General features: G+C 39.7%; 1 protein-coding gene across 1 annotated transcript in view; it reads right to left on the bottom strand.

The window, feature by feature from the left end:
- Window positions 1-3,266: 3,266 nt before the first annotated feature.
- CLOCK (clock circadian regulator) overlaps window positions 3,267-18,700 on the bottom strand; it is a 119,099-nt gene continuing 103,665 nt past the window's right edge. Inside the window, 8 exon segments of the mRNA XM_082728680.1 lie at window positions 3,267-4,059; window positions 6,588-6,837; window positions 10,951-11,156; window positions 11,854-12,063; window positions 13,139-13,291; window positions 15,629-15,718; window positions 16,236-16,328; window positions 16,331-16,336. Coding sequence (XP_082584806.1) covers window positions 3,877-4,059; window positions 6,588-6,837; window positions 10,951-11,156; window positions 11,854-12,063; window positions 13,139-13,291; window positions 15,629-15,718; window positions 16,236-16,328; window positions 16,331-16,336 — 1,191 coding nt within the window. The 3' untranslated portion in view covers window positions 3,267-3,876.

Here is an 18,700-nt window from a genome sequence, read left to right as displayed (position 1 = left end):
AATGGCAAGTGCCTTTGTGCTGTTTCTTTTCCACCATTTGGAAATCCCAGTCTGCCTACTCCTGGCTAGACTCACTCGGCAATAGTAATTTCCAGTGTTTACACCTTCCAACATCGACTCCAGGGGCTGAAGAGAAGGGTCACAGATATTGGAAAGGTCACAGACTCGAATGAGTTTTACACAAATGTTCACTGACAAACTTTTGCCATCATCAAAGAACTAGAGCAAAAGGAAAAGGGAGAAATGGCCAATCCTCGAGTAAAATGCTACTTGCCTTCCACCTTACAAAAACGAAAAGGTCTGCCTCACTGTAGTGGAAACATCAGAAAACGAGTAATATCCAGCTTAAAAGCATTTTAAAGGATTGTGTGGGGCCAGAGAAGTACTACTTGAAGGGGCCCCTTGCCAAGGCTTCTCGCACAAAGGCTCCCGTCCCCGGAGCACCTGCCCTGCAGGGCGCCGCGCCCGCCCGAGCGAACCGCAAGCAGACCGCTGGCAGGCAAGGACCACAAACTCGTGCGTCGGCAGGAACCAAATCACATTCTCACTGTTCCGCACGGAGTATTCTATAACCAACTTCTCAAAGTCCCTGGCATCCTCTGATTTCTAGTACATTCCTAAACCAAATTTAAGTGACAAAGCAGAGCATGGGACGCAAATGACCCCCTCAGCTTAGGACAGAGTTTGGAGGCGAAGGGTCGGATTTGCTCACGTGCATTCCCCATCCCTCCTGTTAGCTCGTTCTCTGATGTATTCTACCGAAAATGGGAGTAAGTTTCAAGTGTCCGGGTTCTGGTCTGACCCCAGTCTCAGCAGCAGCCTGACTGATCCTCGCCACCCTCCCTCGAGGTGTCCCGAGCAGGGTGGCCGCGGAGCAGCTAACATTTCCCCAGGGCTTCAACAGTTTCGGACCAAAACGTGCCACCCAGAACAAGATGTTTTTTAAGAAAAATCAAATCTCTGTGAGAGTAAAGCAGAGGGAGGGTAATAACCTTGAAGTAGCCGAAAGGTGTCTCTAGTTGGTATTTTTTCATTACGCAGATTTGGGATTTTAAGGAACAACTTTGGCTCCAGAAATGAACAAGAGGCAACTGCGGAATCTTCACCAGCACGTCAAGTCTCAGTGACTGGGGGCTGGGGGGAGGGACAGCCCTGCAACCCGAGTTCAAGGAAAGCAGGAGGAAAACACAGAAGGGGCCGAGGCAGCTGGTGCTCCCTCGCTCTAGGACAACGGTTCGTACTGCCGGAAAAGGGGCAGCAGCTAGCCGCTCCTTTAAATTCAGCAATCCATTCCACGGGCAAAAATGAGCTGTGAAGAACAACCGGAATTATAAAATGACATCTTGTCTAATTCTCCTTCCCAAATATGGAAAATACTTGAAGGAACTGGTAGAGGAGAATGTGAACAGTCTACAGCTTTACCTTGTGGCTTGTCTTACGCTTTGCCTTTGTTAACCTAAGTACACAGTACTCGCAGCTGGCCAGCGTTGCTTCTAAGTACGGTGTTTAGAGGATAAATCTCAACAGAACAGTTCTTCGTATCTTCTGTCACCCATACCGCTAGATACTGCCAATGAACAAATGAGGCACTACTCAAATATATACGGAATGGCATAAGGCTGAGAAAGGCAATTTGAAAGGGGAGAAAATCAGTACTGTTGCCGTATTGTACCTCATCAGTTTCGGCTCTGTGTACCTGTGCTCGAGTCACACACACACTCCGCCGCCTGTTCGGGACGTTCATGAGGAAGTCAGAAATCTCTTCATCCAGATCATGTAGCTAGAAGAGGAGCTTCTTGATATGTTAATTATTGATTGGTATCTAGTGACACTTCTTTTGTAGAAGGGTAGGTACCAACTTTCTTTGGTTATTTTCTTTTTCAATATAACTTTTTAGTTTAAGTGTGCCCAAGTACAGTTGTCTACAGAAAGACAAAGTATATCCCTTCGGGACGAGAGCAAAGTGGAGGACAGAAAAGTCCTAAGAACTGAGCTTAAGAGCAATTCTGTAGTAGGTTGTTTTCATGGCTCAAAACCTTCTGCTTAACAGCCTCAGTTCTGTTACACATTTTCTTTTAAGGTCAATTTTGATCTATTACCAGCTTGCCATCCTCCCTTTTCCTCAGTAATAATTTTTGATACTCTAATAAGATATTTCCATTAATTATCCTTTGCTCTATAGTTGTAAATTTAATTTTTAGTACCATAAAAATCTATAAAATGCTTTATGTAATTTCTGTTGGAATTTATTCCCTTTAGAATCTAATATTGCCAAATGAAATCTTAGTTCATGTTTAGAAAGCATGTGAGTTTACAATATTCTATTGTTTCAATGAAGGCAAAGCCAATTCCTACCCCACCCCTTCTTTTTTCTTTGTAGGAATATCAACATCATATTGAGAAAATACTTACAGGTAATTCTTAACTGTTTAGCTTGAAAGGAAGATGTTGATTTAGGGAAATAATTGTGTGATCACATCAATGACTCTGGTAGTGTTAGGATGTCACCCCCCCACCCCAAGTTACTTGTACCTCCAGTCCAAGAGACTCAAAGCAGTCTTCCTGGGAACTGAGGAGAATCTTAATGGCACTGACACCCACATGCTGTTAAAAATGTACTAAGGTTTCGAAACTGCTACTGAAACCAGACAATGAGATCAAGATGGTGAGTTATCACCTGAATCAAAATCAAGGCACTATGGGTTTTTTTTTTCTCTCAAATAACCCTGAATCATTTCTGACTAAAAGAAGCATTGAAATTGTGAAGGATATAATAAAAAGATTCCAACAAATCCTAAAAGTTAAAATTCCCACCAGTGAGAATGTTAAAAAGTGCCTAAAATCTTTTGTGTGCAAATTTTACTCCTATAACTGGAACATTCTTGAAATGACTTTCAGGCTTATTGAAAGCCATTTACACAACTATTTCCAACTATGAACTATATCAAAATATGTGACCAAAACTTCCAACCACCTAAAATAAAGCAGTGCAAATCCTATTCTCAAACCTACATGAAAAATAATGAAATGAGGGATATTTCTGGAAATCCTGTTGCTTCAATAATTTAACCTGGAAAAAAATATCCATTCCCAGCAGCACATCATACCTCACGGAACAAACTGTGACATCACAGCCAAAGTATGAACAAAAAGCCTTGTGCCCCGGAAAGTGAGTAGAACACTACTGTGTTGTAAACAAAAGGGGAATCAGAGAAAGTACTGGTTTGTACATGGTGTCAATCTAAGGAAACAGACCTACGAGGAGATGCTTTCATGCAGCTTACAAAATGTTTTGCTTTCTTCTCCTTTTATCCAGACATATACATAATTTTTTACAGCATCTATACATAGAGAATTTGAACCACACAACATTCTGAAGTTAATGACTATCCAATCATTATCTGAAAAAGGGAGAGGGAATGGGGAAGGGGCTACTGCATCTACTGGACTGCCTTCATGGCATCATTGTAAGCAACCCCTGACGTGACAGTGGTGTGTCCTCTGTAACACAGAAACAGGCACAGAACCACTAAAAGTTACTAACATTGTTAGTGCCTTTCTGATTGACTGGAGGTCATGTTTCATAGCTGAGCTTCTTAACATTTGGCAATACACTCTTTCCATCGAGAAAATCGCTGGGCGAGGAAAACACTGTCAGAACTGGCTATGGCCCCGTGATCCTCTCCTGCTGGCTGGTACTGCACGGACATCTGGAGCTCTAGGCAGCGTTTTCTCTGCTAACCAATCCCAGAAACTACAACACTCAACACTGCATCTTGTGAAACAGCTGGAACTTTTCCTTGTAGCCTCAGATCGTCTGAGCAACTGCTCTGGACAACCCCTTCCTCCCCCGAGATCAGAGAGGAGGCGCGTGTGCTACTGCGGCTGAACCTTGGAAGGGTCGCTCAGCCCGTCAGTCCTGTGCCGGTGCAGCTGCTGCTGCTGCTGCGGAGCCTGGTGCTGCTGGTGATGCGACGGAGGGAAACCGCTCTGCTGTAGCGGAAACGCGGCAGAGAGGATGAGCTGAGCAGAAGGACTCCCGTGGAGCAACCTTGAAGTCTAAAAGACAAGTGCATTATGCAGCATTGCTTTACCCGGTTAATTTGTCCACATCAAGATTTACTCAAGTTTTCTACTCTGGACAGGGACAGAATCCTTCAATTCCACCTAATCTACATCATTTTTTATCTTTTCATTTAAAAATAATATTTTGGGAAATGCTTATGAGATTTCCTTTCTTTTTGACAATATAGAATTTTTTAAAATTTATTTTTTAAGGGAACTGAGCTAGATATTTTTTGGTATAGAAAGCATTCTATGTCTTGAGACCAAACACACGTACTTTTTCCCTTTGGACACCTTAAAGACCGCAATTTTAAGCAGACAGTAAAATGAGTAAAATGCAAGCACAGCTGAGAATGCAAGAAACACAGATACTCCGCAGTCAGACAGGGCCTTCCGTGCAGGCTCCTTCAGTTGGTCAGAGCAGCCCTTCAGGAGCCGAGAGGGAGGGCCGCCAGCCTCAAACTGGCGAAGCCATTCCCGAGACTGGGAGACTTGTTCAAACTACTTACTTCTCTGGGCCTCGGTTTCTTCATTTACAAAATAAAGATAAAGTGCCTCCACAGTGGGTCTTTATGAAGATTAAATATTAACATTATTATTTAGAAGTACCACAAAAAAGAGGGCAAAGTGAGAGACTTCAGTCCTATATATGTAGCAGTGTGGTTTAAAAATCAAAACAACAACAGAAAAAACAAGGGCATAGGATGGGACGCCAGAAGCCCTGGATCTGAGCTGTGCTCTGCCGTTTATCAGCTGGGTAACCCTGGGCGAGTCTCAACTCCATGAGCCAGTTTCTTTCACCTGATTCCGATTTCTGGTGATACAAAGAAAATTAGCCCAACTTTTACAATGACTCTTCTTCCTCACTACTGGCAACACAAACTGATGCAGGGCTCCTAATCCAAACACGGGACTGTGATAGGAGACCTTCGCAAATGCATATAAAGGGCACGAGCGCGTAGACACACACACACGGGCAGATCTTGGAAGCTTAAGCTTTGCCAAAGACCTGGACAAACTTCTTTCTCTTATTTAGGAAAAGCTTTTGTAACAAAATACTCAGGATATTTGTGAGCTTTACAGGATTACAACAGAGGAATATTTTGGTATGAGATGTTATATAATCAAAGCCGAATTTATATTCACTCTCTACACAGAAGTGTATTTCTAAACGATACTGTTGATCTTACTTCTTTAGGGGTCTCATGTCTCTGGAATTCTTTGAGAAGCAGGGGAGAAGAGAGTGCTTGTTCTTGTGCTTGTTCAAGGGCCCTTGTTCCCTGATTTAGGAGATTGAGATCTTAAGGCAGGTTCTCTCCTTTTTTAAGGTTTTGCTCAATTGTCATTGAGTATGGCTTTCTATAGAAAACAGTTGATAACTTATTGTAAATTCTAGTTATTAATTCATTTATAACAACAGCTAACCTAGTCACTAAGAGCTGCAGTATAGGCTTCGGGTCTAAGGGGCTGTCATCAGGACTCTCAGAGGTATTGAGGCAATTAACCTGTTTTAGTTTTCTGTTCTCTCCAAGAACTCTATTTGCACCGTTAACACTAAGGGTGGTAGAGTAAGGATGCATTTATGCCTGAGTATACAGCCTAATACTGAATTTTGTAACCATACCATCATACACACATAATCATACATCTGCATGACTCTAAAACTGATGATAAGGTATGTGGCTGGCCTCGATGGACTGGTCTCCAGACGAATCTAGGCTAGCCTGTATTCAAAACTGCTCCCCGTAGGCCAGAATAAAGAAGCTGGATTTCCAGAAGTCAAAACCTGCTACTGTGCGCTCCAAGGAGGGTGCTGAGGTCCAGAAACGTATCCTGCTGAATTCCCAGCTGAGGATCCCAATCTAGGTTAGCTTTCTTCTCTACCCTTTAGATAAACAGATCCAGTCTACTGAGATACGGGAGATATGTGATGAAATATGTGTCTGCATTTTTGGCTAATCTTGAGTGTTTACTCCATTGACCGAGAGAGAGAGAGAGAGAGAGAGAGAGAGTGTGTGTGTGTGTGTGTGTGTCTGTGTGTGTGTGTGTACCGCCACAATATTTCTCCTCTGACATTAACTTACAACCAAAACATCATTTCTAAGATTTCATCCAACATAATAATTTAAGATAAGGCCTCTAATTTTTCCAAAAATCCCTTTTGATGCCCCTGGCCAGTAGGAGCGCATGTTTGATGGGCCACTAAAAGGAAGACAGGGTTTGAATTCCAGAAACTCCAGCCAGACGGAGCTCTATATAAAGTACCTTGATGTGGACAGCAAGTAGCTACTCATTCTATCCAGAAGTTCAGATAAGCGGGTATGCCCATGGCAGAGCTGTCTTCTAAAGACCAAACAAGGGAAGAAAGAACAGCTAACGAGGACAAGCTTTCTGCCCTTCTGGAAATTTAACTTATACAATAAGCTTTTGTGGATTTTTCAGATGATTTACAAAGTTGTTCTTTGAGTGCCTAATTTCACTCTGCAAAAGGAAACAGGAGAGCTCCCCCTTGGGGGAATTACCTGTAAGAACTGCTGCGGCGGCTGCGTCAGCTGAGCCTGAGACGGTTGCTGAACCGAAGCGAGCTGCTGCTCCTGGGAGCTCGGCGGCGGCTGCGTGACTGACAGTGTCTGCGGCGGCTGCTGTTGTGGAGCAAAGGTAGGGTAGGCTGTCACCACCTGACCCATGAGCATTGTGCTAGGTACCATGACCGCCCCACAAGCTACGGGAGCAGTTACTAATTTGGTCACAAGCTGCTGACCTTGAGAAAATCTGTGAAGAGGAAAGAAAGAGAAGAAGGGGAGTCAGAAGTGTAAGGTGTATATATTACAAAGGTGGTGGGCTGAATACTCCTCTAAGATAATACCCAATGATACTGCCCATTTAGTATTTAAAAGCTGTACGTTCTAATTTCGTTTCCTGTTTCATGTTTTTAAAGATGCCTTTGGGAATACCAATAAAACAAAAATGTATGTAGCAAAATGAAATGATCACAAACAAAAATATAAATTTTTTGGACAACTATATGCGAAAGAATGAAGTTGGATCTTTCCCATTCACCACATACAAAATTTAAGTCAGACTGGATTAAAGCACTAAACTTAAGAGCTACAACTATGAAACTCTTTGGAAAAAACAGGGTAAGTCTCATGACACTGGATTGGGCAGTGATTTCTTGGATAGGACGCTAAAAACACAGGCAACGAAAGATAAACTAGACATCAAAATTAAAAACTTTTGTATATCAAAGGACACTATCAGCACAGGGAAAGACAATTTCTCTTTCTCCTAGTCTGTGAGAGGAAATTATCCGCAAATCCTATATCTGATATAGATTATATAAAACAACCCTGTAACTCAACAATAACCAATCTGATTAAAAAATGGGCAAAGGTCTGGAATAGATGGTTTTCTAAAGAAGATCTACAAATGGTCAATAAGCAAATGGAAAGATGCATAGGGAAATGTGAATCACACCCGTCAGGATGGCCATTATAAAACAAATTAGTGCTGGTGAAGATACGGAGAAATTACAACATGCACTGCTGGTAGGAATAATAAAATAGTGCAGCTACTAAGGAAAACAGTAGCATTGTTCTCAAAAAATTAAATACAGAATTACCACGATCCGGCAATCCCAATTCTGGGTATATAACTAAAAAGAACTGAAAGCAGGATCTCAGATACTTGTGCACTCATGTTCACAGCATGATTCACAATGGCCAAAAGATGGATGCAACCCAAGTGTCCATCAATGAGTGAGTAACAAAACACGGTGTATTCACACAATGAAATATTATTTAGCCTCAAAAAAGGAATAAAATCGGGGCACCTGGGTAGCTCAGTAGGTTAAGCATTCGACTCTAGATTTCGGCTCAGGTCATGATCTCAGCATTCTGAGATCAAGACCCACACTGGGCTCTCAGTGTGCAGCCTGCTTAAGATCCTCTCTCATCTGTCCCTCCCCACTTGCACTCTCTAAAGGAATGAATGAACAAATGAATGAATAAATAAATATCTAAAAATAAAAGGAATAACATTCTGACACATGCTACAACATGGACAAACCTTGAGAACATTGTGCTAAGTGAAATAAGCCAGTCACAAAAGACACACATATTGAATGATTCCATCTGTAATCTAGAGTGTCTAGAGTAGTCAGAGTCATAGATTTATGTGCTTAGAAAGCAGGATGGTGGCTTCCAGGACCTAGAGGGTCCTGGAATGGGGAATGGGGAATTATTGTTCAATGGGGCAGAGTTTCAGTTTGGGACTAAGAAAAAAGTTCTGGAGGGGGAAAAAAAAAAGTAAGTAAAAAGTTATGGAGATTGATGGTAGTGATGGTCCCAACAGTATAAATGTACTCAATGCCAAAGAAATGTATACGTTAAAATAGCCGATGTGGTAAATTTCATGTATATTTTACCACAATGAAAAAAAGTTTTAAACCTGTTAAAAAATATCTTCCTTTTATAAAATTCTAGGTACTTGGGGAATCAGCTATATGTGGCATGTGTTCACTTTGCTAATCATAAATAAAACTTAAAGCTATCATAAGGGATTTTTAAAGACCTTTCTATTAGGTTTACAGAAGATACTTATACTCCAAGTTGTACCTTATGAACATAAATCAAAATTAAACGACCTTCTAACACTGAATAAAAATGTCCTCAGTTTGTGACTTCATCAATGTAGCACACACCCACTGTGTTAGAATTCACTAGTATTTGCTCCCTCCCCACCTTCCTTCTTCTATTTTAATAAAACAACAACAAAAAATGATACCTGTTCAGGGAACAATAGTATTTCTATTTGCCTTTTCTGTGAGATGAAGTTAGTTTCTAACATTGGCCATTACAGAGCTATGACTCCACTGTGACTGGAGCACGACATCACTGCAGTTATACACCGTGTCAAGTACACAATGGTATTAAAGTTAGTAGAAATTAACTTTATTATTTATGTGGTCTGTAAGACAAAATAAATCCATTTTTGAATCCATACCAAATCCTGAAAATAAAATACTCTTATTTTATATACTTCAGGGCTGAATGTATTACTTAATGCAAAAAATATGTAGAAAATAATTTAAAAACTGACATATGGAGAATGATGCCCAAAGAGAAAGTAACATTTTCAAAGAGGCCTGGGCATAGAAGGACTAAATGCTCATTTATCTCTAATCTTAAAAGAAATTCCCCTATCTGGTCACTGATAGAATGTGATGAGAATACTTCATCCATCTCCGGCACCAAGACACATTCTTCAATCTACTTAATGCTTAACTCTCACTTCTGTGATTTCATATACACTATTCCTTTTGTTCAGAATACCCTTGTGAGAGTCCCTGCCACATGAAAAAGTCTAGCTGTTTAAGACTCAGGCCAAGTACCTCCTCTGTGAAGCTTGGCCTTGACCACACTCCTCTACTGATTTGTTTAACCCTCTATGGCTTGTAAGTCTGATCATTCTCTTGGGACAAGGAATGTGCCATATTCACTTAAGTAGAATGCCAATGGTTGCTGAAATATGTATTTTCACCTCAAAAAAAGAAAAAAAAAAAGGTCCACAAATAGTTGCTAAACTGTATCCTCCAAAATGCATATCAGCATTCTAGATTAGCGATGTCTTCCTCAGGCTTTAAAAGTAATCCTCTACATTTCTATGGGAGGTATTCATAATACCTCCTTTTAGAATGTTGAAGCGAGAAGTTGGACTTCACTTGAAGAACTGAGTTCCAAAGAGAAGCAATAAGCTCTCTGTGCTCTCACTGCCTCTATGATCCTACAGCTTCTGTACTCTTTGGAAATTAATAGGATTTTAATCAAATCTATTAGGTAGTTTGATACAACAACATTGTATTATAAAAGCAGCAGCCTACTTGTATTACAGTAAAATAAAAACTAAGAAGTATTTAAAATAGAAATTTTAAGACCATAGAGATCCCACAGTAGTTAAGAGAAAGCTTCCCCAAAATTTGAAATAATGGCATTTCTTCAAAATATTTGTTTCTATGTCAACTATTTGGACTGCCACTCAAATAAGTCATAAATGCCTATTTTTCTAGAATGGCTACAAAAGTTTAGTGTACTATAAACTTAAGTACTTGAGTTTTGAAATCTGATACCCAGGATTAAATTTAGAAACTACTCATCACCCTTTAACTACCTCCAAGTCCCTAACCAAATTACTATCAACTCATTCTTTTCTTATCTGGGAAATAAAAGACATCTTAAAAAAAAAAAATTCAATGAGATAGTATATTTTGAGCACCTAGCACAGTACTCAACAAACTCAAGAAAGGTAAGCTACTTTTATCCCATAACCCATACAAACCATGGGAGTATAAACCTTAGCCATTGTTACTGCATGAAAACTCATCAACATTTGTATTAAAATATTGAAAGTTTCAGAGTCATTCAAAGCCTGGCATAAAACTCCTGTAACAGTGTACTATGGATACTGGACTCTGTAATATTCAGTAGAACAGTTTTGAACAGGAAACAAAATTTATTGTTACTGTTTTATTATAACATCCTTAAACAACGGACATATTCTGCATTTTTTTTTGTTTTAATTGAGAGAGAGGAGAGAGGGATAGCAAGAGAGAGAGCCTGAGAAGGGAGGAGAGGAGGAAGCAGACTCCCCACTGAGCAGGGAGCACGACACGGGACTTGATCCCGGGACACTGAGATGGCCCATGACCTGAACTGAAGGCAGACGCTTAAACAACTGAGCCATCCAGAACCCCTCTGCATGTTTAGTTCTAATTCAAGAATGCTGGTGGGAGCTGGCTACAAACTAAAATCAAATTTTTAAAAATCCTATCATTTTTTTAATTCATCAATTTGTACAACTTTGGAATGACTGAATTATGGCAACTACCTGATCTGTCTGTCCTGAGTGAATGTAGTTACTGCAGCGCTCGGCGTACTGCTCTGTGGCACGCTGGACGGCATCTGGACCATGTTTCCGGCTGCCGGCTGGGAGATCACCACAGTGTTGTACAGCGGGGCTGCGAGTGGGCTCTGTGTCTGACTGGGAAGAGAGGTTTGTTGGCTGTGCCCACTCAACACATTCTGTTGACTCTGCTAGAGAACAGAAGATATTACAGATGAATTAAATGAAATTTTTTTTTTTTTTTTTTAGGAAATATTCATCTACTATTCATTACTCTAACAATAGTTGACATGACCAAAAAAGGAGAAGCAGGACATATTACTCTGGGAGAAATCTAACTACAAAGGAAAAAAACCTGTAGTAACTGAGAATGAATTAGTCTTTAGTATCTTGTTGGAATATAAACTATGAACTTTAGAACTTCTGTTAAATGCCCAGAATGAGTGATGGATGTTAGACATCTTGATAGATTTCACCTGAAGTCTTGGGATTTACAGTCACTAATGAATACCAATTACCTGCATCAAATTTCCCAGATTACTGATTAAACTATCACTACTGTAACAGCTTATTCTTCATAGTAATGTGTTTCCTGGTCACCCTTTTTTGTAAGTCAAACCTTTATAACATACAGAAGTAGCCTGTATGTTCATTTTTAACAAACTGCAAAATTTTTAAATGTCAAAATACTGAAAGCATTTATAACATTGACATTTTAACAATTTGGCACAAAATATTTTAATGACCACCCTCAAAACTAAACTTTTAATTATTACTATTAAAAGCTAAAATACGGAATTATTTCAGATAGATCTTCATTTTCATTTCTGCAATAGTGTACATTTCAATCACTCAACACTCCAGAGCTCATTGCACTTGCTCCGTTACCTGACTTGATGTACTCTGTAAAGTCTGCTGCGGTATCATATGCTGACTTGTGCCAATGTGTCCAGTATTCATTCCACTTTGAATCTGGTTAGTTTGAATGACCTGGCCCTGCATATTTATAGGTGTGAGTTGCTGGATGTTAGATGAATTTCCAGAAGAAAGTTGAACAGAACCAAAACTCAAACCAGGGGTTGACTGTTGTAAAAACATCTTTAAAAATAAAGATTACATTAAAATGAGCTTTGTAAACTAAAAACAAAGAAGAATGAGAGCAATTTTAAAAAAAGAGAAAGCAAAAACAAGCTACAAATTAAGTTTAAAAAGCAAATAACAGGATGGTTAAGTCTTTTTCAGTGATCAATTAGCAATAAACAATTACTGGAAAAAAAACAATTCTTATCCATTCTTCCAGTCATCCCCTAACCTTATCATGTTTCCAACTGTCAGAAAAAGGGTGATAAATTTCAAAACCTCTACTTGTTTGAATATTTTACATGTTGGTCACTGTTTGTTCTACCAGCTAGCATTACCCCAACTCAGTGCTACTCAAAAATCTATGGACAGGCAGTTTTTCATCAACCATTGTTTATAATGTCTGGCATCAGACAGAAGTAGCTTTTTTTCACTTAGTTTCCCTTTTCCAAAATCCTAGTTTCTTCTGAAAGATACAAGTTTAGTGGCCCTGTCTACTGATCAAATAAGACTAACTAGAATTTGGGGTGCCTGGGTGGCTCAGGGCGTTGGGCCGCTGCCTTCGGCTCGGGTCATGATCTCAGGGTCCTGGGATCGAGTCCCACATCGGGCTCTCTGCTCGGAGGGAGCCTGCTTCCCTCTCTATCTCTCTCTCTGCCTGCCTCTCTGTCTACTTGTGATTTCTCTCTGTCAAATGGATGAATAAAATCTTTAAAAAAAAAAAAAAAGACTAACTAGAATTATATCTACCAGTTTACTAAAATAATGCTTGAAGACTGATTTATAAACTCTACCTACATGTACTTAGAAATCTACACAAAATACAATATTATGGGTTTAAATTTACTAAAAATTAGATTGCTAAAAAGAGGACTTTAATTTGGAGAAACAACAATGTTGATGGAAATACTCTTAGGAATGAATCAGAGTGTAAATGCCATCATACTGAGTAGGTAACCAATGAGTATTTATTGAACTAAACTGATGAAATGTTATCTCTTGCTTCTCATTTTTTATTAAGAAAAGTCAATTTTCCTAAGAAACCAAAATGTGAATAGCATGTTTTGTTTGTATTCAAATATAATAACTTTACCTGCAGCCCTTGACCATGGACCATTTGAAGTTGTTCTTGAATTTTTCTTAGTTCTTCTTGTTGTCGATGAATATTTGCCTCTATCATCCGTGTCCGTTGCTCTAATTGGTCTTTTAGATGCTGCATGGCTCCTAATTGAGCTGAAAACTGAAACTGAAGTACCAGTTTGGGAAAAGTGTAACATATTTTAGAATCATTTACTCTTCATAATTGTGTGATGTGAAAAATAAGTAGTATATATCACAAGCTAAGAATGTCACACTAGTTTTCAATGCATTATCTCTCAGCTCCTAATTCACCCACCTTTGCTTGGTTTTCTGCTACTGGAGCTGGACCCTATAAACATTTCTCCTTTGTCAGCAGACACAAACTTAGTCATGTCCGTGGATGGTGCTGAAGGGATACTGCAAAAGGAGTAGCCCTTGACTTTCCAGCAAGTCTTACTGGCATCCTTATGGGAAGCTCCCCTGCAATTCCTGCTGGTAACCCAGCAGGTGGCTTCCTACACTCCAGCCCTGGTCTGTGGTACCTCAGTGAACCTCTCTCTCATCCAGTGGCTACAGCCACACCAGCCCCATTGGAAACTGAGTTTCAACTTGGCCTGGAGGAAGAAAAGTTGAGGAGGACTGGGAGAGTTTTCCAAGTTGTTCCTTCTTTGCATACTATACTCCCCCCTCTCACAGTTAGTGGCTGTTCTCTACATCCATTATCCCTGTATTACTTAGGATTCCCTGTTTAAAATTATTAAATTTTTTTTATTATCATCCCTATTTCAAATTTCTGGTATGGCTTCTGACTTCTGACCAGATCTTGCCTGATTACAAGTACACACTGGCATTGGAAGACCAGCGCTCAGTTGGTCAAGCCTGCAATTCTTGATTTTGGTTCAGGTCATGGTCTCCAGGTCCTGAGATTGAACCCTGTGTCAGGCTCACACTCAACACAAAGTCTGCATGAGACTTTCTCTTTCTCCCTCTCCTCTTTCAGGACCCGAAGACTTTTTCTCTTTCTCCCTCTGTGTCTCCCTTGCCTGTGAACATGCGTCCTTGCTCTCTTCTAAGATAAATAACAACAACAAAAAACAAAAAGACCAGAGCTCATACTGGGGCTCTATCATTTCCTGGAACAAGTTACTTAATTTCTATCATGTAACAAATGAAAAAGTAGCCTGCTCCTAGAGTTACTCACATCAAATTCTGTCATCCCTAGAATGGCCTCTTTGTACACATCATTAGAAGGTTATAAAAATCTAACAGATAACTAAGCATATTTTTATTCATATTTTCAGCTGAAACTATTCACAGTGTATGTTCACAAGTATGAAATGTAGACTTTTATAGACTAAGCAATTATGAATGAATAAATGCATACATGAATGCAAACAGTTATTCTACTTCCAGGATTTTCAATCTTATTTCATGGTTTTACTTGAGTCATAAACAGCTTCTATTTACTACTGCCTGAAATTTAGTCACACTTAGTGATTCATCACTTAAGTGTATCCTGCTCATTTAATTATTTCCATGAATATTTAGCACAGGATATTGCAGGAAGAATTCCAATTTATTGGAAATGTGTCTTAATCTTAAAATAGTCTCCTACAGGGGCACCTGGGTGGCTCAGTCAATTAAGCATCTGCCTATGGCTCAGGTCAAGATCCCAAGGTCCTGGAATCGAGCCCACACTGGGCTCCCTGCTCAGCAGGGAGTCCACTCCTCCCTGCAACTTGTGCGCTCTCTCAAATAAATAAAATCTAAAAAAAAAAAAAGTCTCCTACAGTGAACTGCATCTAAAAGTGAGCAAACCCTCCAAAAAGCCTTTTTCTCGATCTTCAAAAGTTTGTGTTGAAGATACTGAATATTACCTTTCAAAAAGTATAGAACTCTGTCTTTTGAATTGACAATCATCAGACCGTATATTATATTAGATCACAATAAGTAGGAGAAAACATTATGAGTTTTGTGCCTTAGCTCCCTCATGCCTTTAAGAAATATTTAAAATGTTGCATTTTATCCTAACAAAAGTTATTTATACTTTTGGGAAAACATTACATTGTCAACACTGGAAGGATTTCTATTAAATGCAAATAATAGATACAAACACAGAAGGCAGAATAACGGGAAATAATATCACAGAACTAAGAGACAAAGTATTTGGCTTTATCGCTCAATTAGATATGAGATCTGTCTAAAGTGTCTCCCAGTGGGGGTGTCATAGCACATAAACTGGGATAATTCCTTGTTGTACAAAACTGTCCTGCATCCTGAAATACAACTAGCATCCCTGGCCCTTGTCTATTAAGGGCCAGTGATACTCCACAATTAGATCACCAATCAGATCACCGACAATCAGAAATAGCCCCCAGACATTATAAATGCCAACAGTTGAGAGTCACTGCATTAAAAAGTATATATTTTTTAAAATCTCTATTAGCTTAAAAACAACTTATCATTTTAAAATACTTAACTGAAACAAACAAACAAAAAATACCTGGGACATGCCTTGTGGAATTGGTAAATTTGCAGCTTGAGACATCGCTGGCTGTGTTAACGACTGACCAACAGATTGGGAATTTATGGACTAGGAAGCAAAACAAAAAATAACACTGGAGTGACAACTACTCCCATCCATAAGTACTTCTACCAGAAATAGCACTTTAGAACTGAACTACAATTTGCCTCATAACATCTTTGGCGGCGTACAGGCATGCATATGGCCTCTCGACCCTGGATGTGCCCATACCCTATTTATCCTTTCATCTTCTAAGTTGTCTGCCACATTACCTTGCACGGGCTCTCAATAATAATTAAATGGACATAACTGAAGGTGACTGGTATTCGAAATTAGGTATGAAATGGCTCTAAATTAACTTTCCTTAAGTAAAAGAAATATCTAACATTTTACCTGGAAAATAATCAAAAGGAGTATGTCTGAGAATGATCTCACAAAAAGGGAAAGATCTCAAGTATTATTTATCAACAGCAATTCTGATCTTTATAAAACGGGGTAATGGATTAATAAATTTCTAAAAATGTACATGACTTCCCCCCTTATAGTAAACCTTTATTCAGATGAGTGCTCCCTAGATGACGCTCACCTGGCCACTGAGTGATGCCCTCCTCGCTGCCGTCTTTTCATGAGCTGGTAAATGGGGTCTGGGAGGAGTGCTTGTGTCCGCTGGGATCTTTGTTGGTGTTGCTGAGGTTCGTCAACAAAAATGAAACAGTGTTAGTACTTAACAAAATATAATTTGCAAAGAAAAATCTCAAGATGGATTCAATAAATTAAAAATAAACTTTCAATTATTTTTCTAAATAATTTCATAGAAGTGAAGTCTATGACAATAAGAGGGTTCACTTTAATTATTTCTTTCTTAAGGACAAAGAATATATCTGAAATAGGAAAACTTTATATTTAAAAATGGTTACTACTCCTAGAGTTCAATAGTAAAAAAAAAATAATAATGGTAATTCCATTTAAAAATGGCCTACAGACAAAAAGACATTTCTTCAAGAAGATACACAAATGGCCAGCTAGAATATGAAATGTTCAAGGTCACTCACCATCAGGGAAATGCAAACCAAAACCACAATGAGACACAACTTCACCCGTGACAAGATGGTTATTATAAAAAAACAAGAAGCGTTGCTGAGAATGTAAAGAAACTGGAACCCTTCCACACTTAAAATTGGTGGGGTTATGAAATGGTGCAGCCACTGTGGGAAACCGTAATAGAACTACATGTGATCCAGCGATTCCACTTCTGGGTATTTACCCAAAAGAATTTAAATCAGGATCTCAGAGTGATATTTGCACTCCTATGTTCACAGCAGCACTATTCTCCATGATGGCTACAGAGTGATCTCTTACTATTCTTAATAGCCAGGATGTGGAAACAATCAAAATGAGACATGGATGGAAAAACAAATATATGGTAATATATATACAATGAAATACTACTCAACCTTTAAAAAGAATGAAATTTTGCAAGATAAGACAAAATGTATCAATCCTGAGGACATCATGCTATGTGGAAAAAGCCAGTGAATGAAAGACAAGTACTGCATGACTCCCTTCTATAAGGTATTTAAAATAGAGAAATTCAGTGAATCGGAGTAGAATGGTGACTGACAAGGACTGGGGGGATAAGGAAAATAAAGAGTTAATAATCAATAGGTGTAACGTTGCCATTAAGTACAATGAATAAGGTCTAGAGATCTGCACTACAACACGGTATCTAGAGCCAACAATATTGGACTGTAAGCTGGAAAACTTAACAGGATAGATCTCAGTTGAAGTATTCATACCACAGTAAAATAAAATGTATAAAAAGAGAAACATAGCTACAAAGGAAAAACTTTTTCCCCTAAGATTTAAGATATTCTATGTTTAACACCTCTTTAATGTTCTACCTATGGTGTTCAGTGGTTCCAACAACCTCCTTTTCCTTACATGGTTGTAATACCCTGGGAAATTAAACTGCTAAACTCTTTAAACAAAAGAAGGTTACTAATCCAATGATAATTATGCAAGTCTTCATTAAAAATTAAGAATTAAAAATAACATTCAGGAGTTAGTCCAAGATGGCAGAGGAATAGGAAACCTTAATTCTGTCTGGCCCCAGGAATTCAGCTAGACAGCTATCAACTCATTCTGAACACCTGTGAACTCAACTGCAGATCTAAGAAAAGAACAGCTGCAACTCTACAAATAGCAAAGCGACCACTCTCTGCAAGACAGGAGGTGCAGAGAAGTGAAGCTGAGGCCATATGTCTGAAGATGAACTAACTGCGGGGGAGGAAGCCTCCAAAAGCCAGCTACTGGAAAGTGATACAGCAGTGGAGTGCAAAATCAGAACTTTTAGAAGCCTGCTCAGGTGAGAGACGTCCCTGCGTGAAAGGTGCTCAGGTGGCGGAAGCAGGACGGAATACTAAGTGGGATGGTGTGGTCTCAGGATCCCCAGGGTCATAAGAAGACTGGGACTGCCTGAGCATGGACGAGTTTCCAGGCATCAGAGCAGGGAAGCTGCCTATCATCAGTGAGCCCAGGAGTCGGCTCCCATCTTGGGGATGCGGTATACCACACACCGGGACACAGCAGAACCGCAGTGAGACCACCCCCTCCGGAAGTGGCATGAGGATGCGCCACAGAAGTCTTCAGGGTTTGGAGACTCAAAATGGGGCATGTGACTGAAACAGAAATGCTGGGTCACAGGCCAGGTGAGCAGAAACAAGGGAGACTGTAGTCACTGACTGCTTTTCCCCGAGGGTGCACTTAGCAGTGTGGCACTGAGCTCTCTGCTCCACTGGTTTATTGGGAAGCACCACCTCATCCTCAGAAGCACAAGGAGCAATCAGGCACAGATTACTTAGCCTGGCCCCCCCGCAAGGGTGGTCACCATTCCACCAGGGGCAAAGACACTTAAAATGCAAGAGGCCCCTCCCCCAGAAGATCGGCAAGACCAAGATTACAGATCACAGAGAACTGCAAATCTCAAGCACTAGGGAGACAGTTATATAATAAAAGGTCTTCTTCCCCCAATTTTTAATTTTTTTTAATATC

This window comes from Mustela nivalis, assembly GCF_964662115.1.
Source record: "Mustela nivalis genome assembly, chromosome: 4".
Taxonomy (NCBI): domain Eukaryota; kingdom Metazoa; phylum Chordata; class Mammalia; order Carnivora; family Mustelidae; genus Mustela; species Mustela nivalis.
This window is presented reverse-complemented; position numbering and strand designations above follow the sequence as displayed.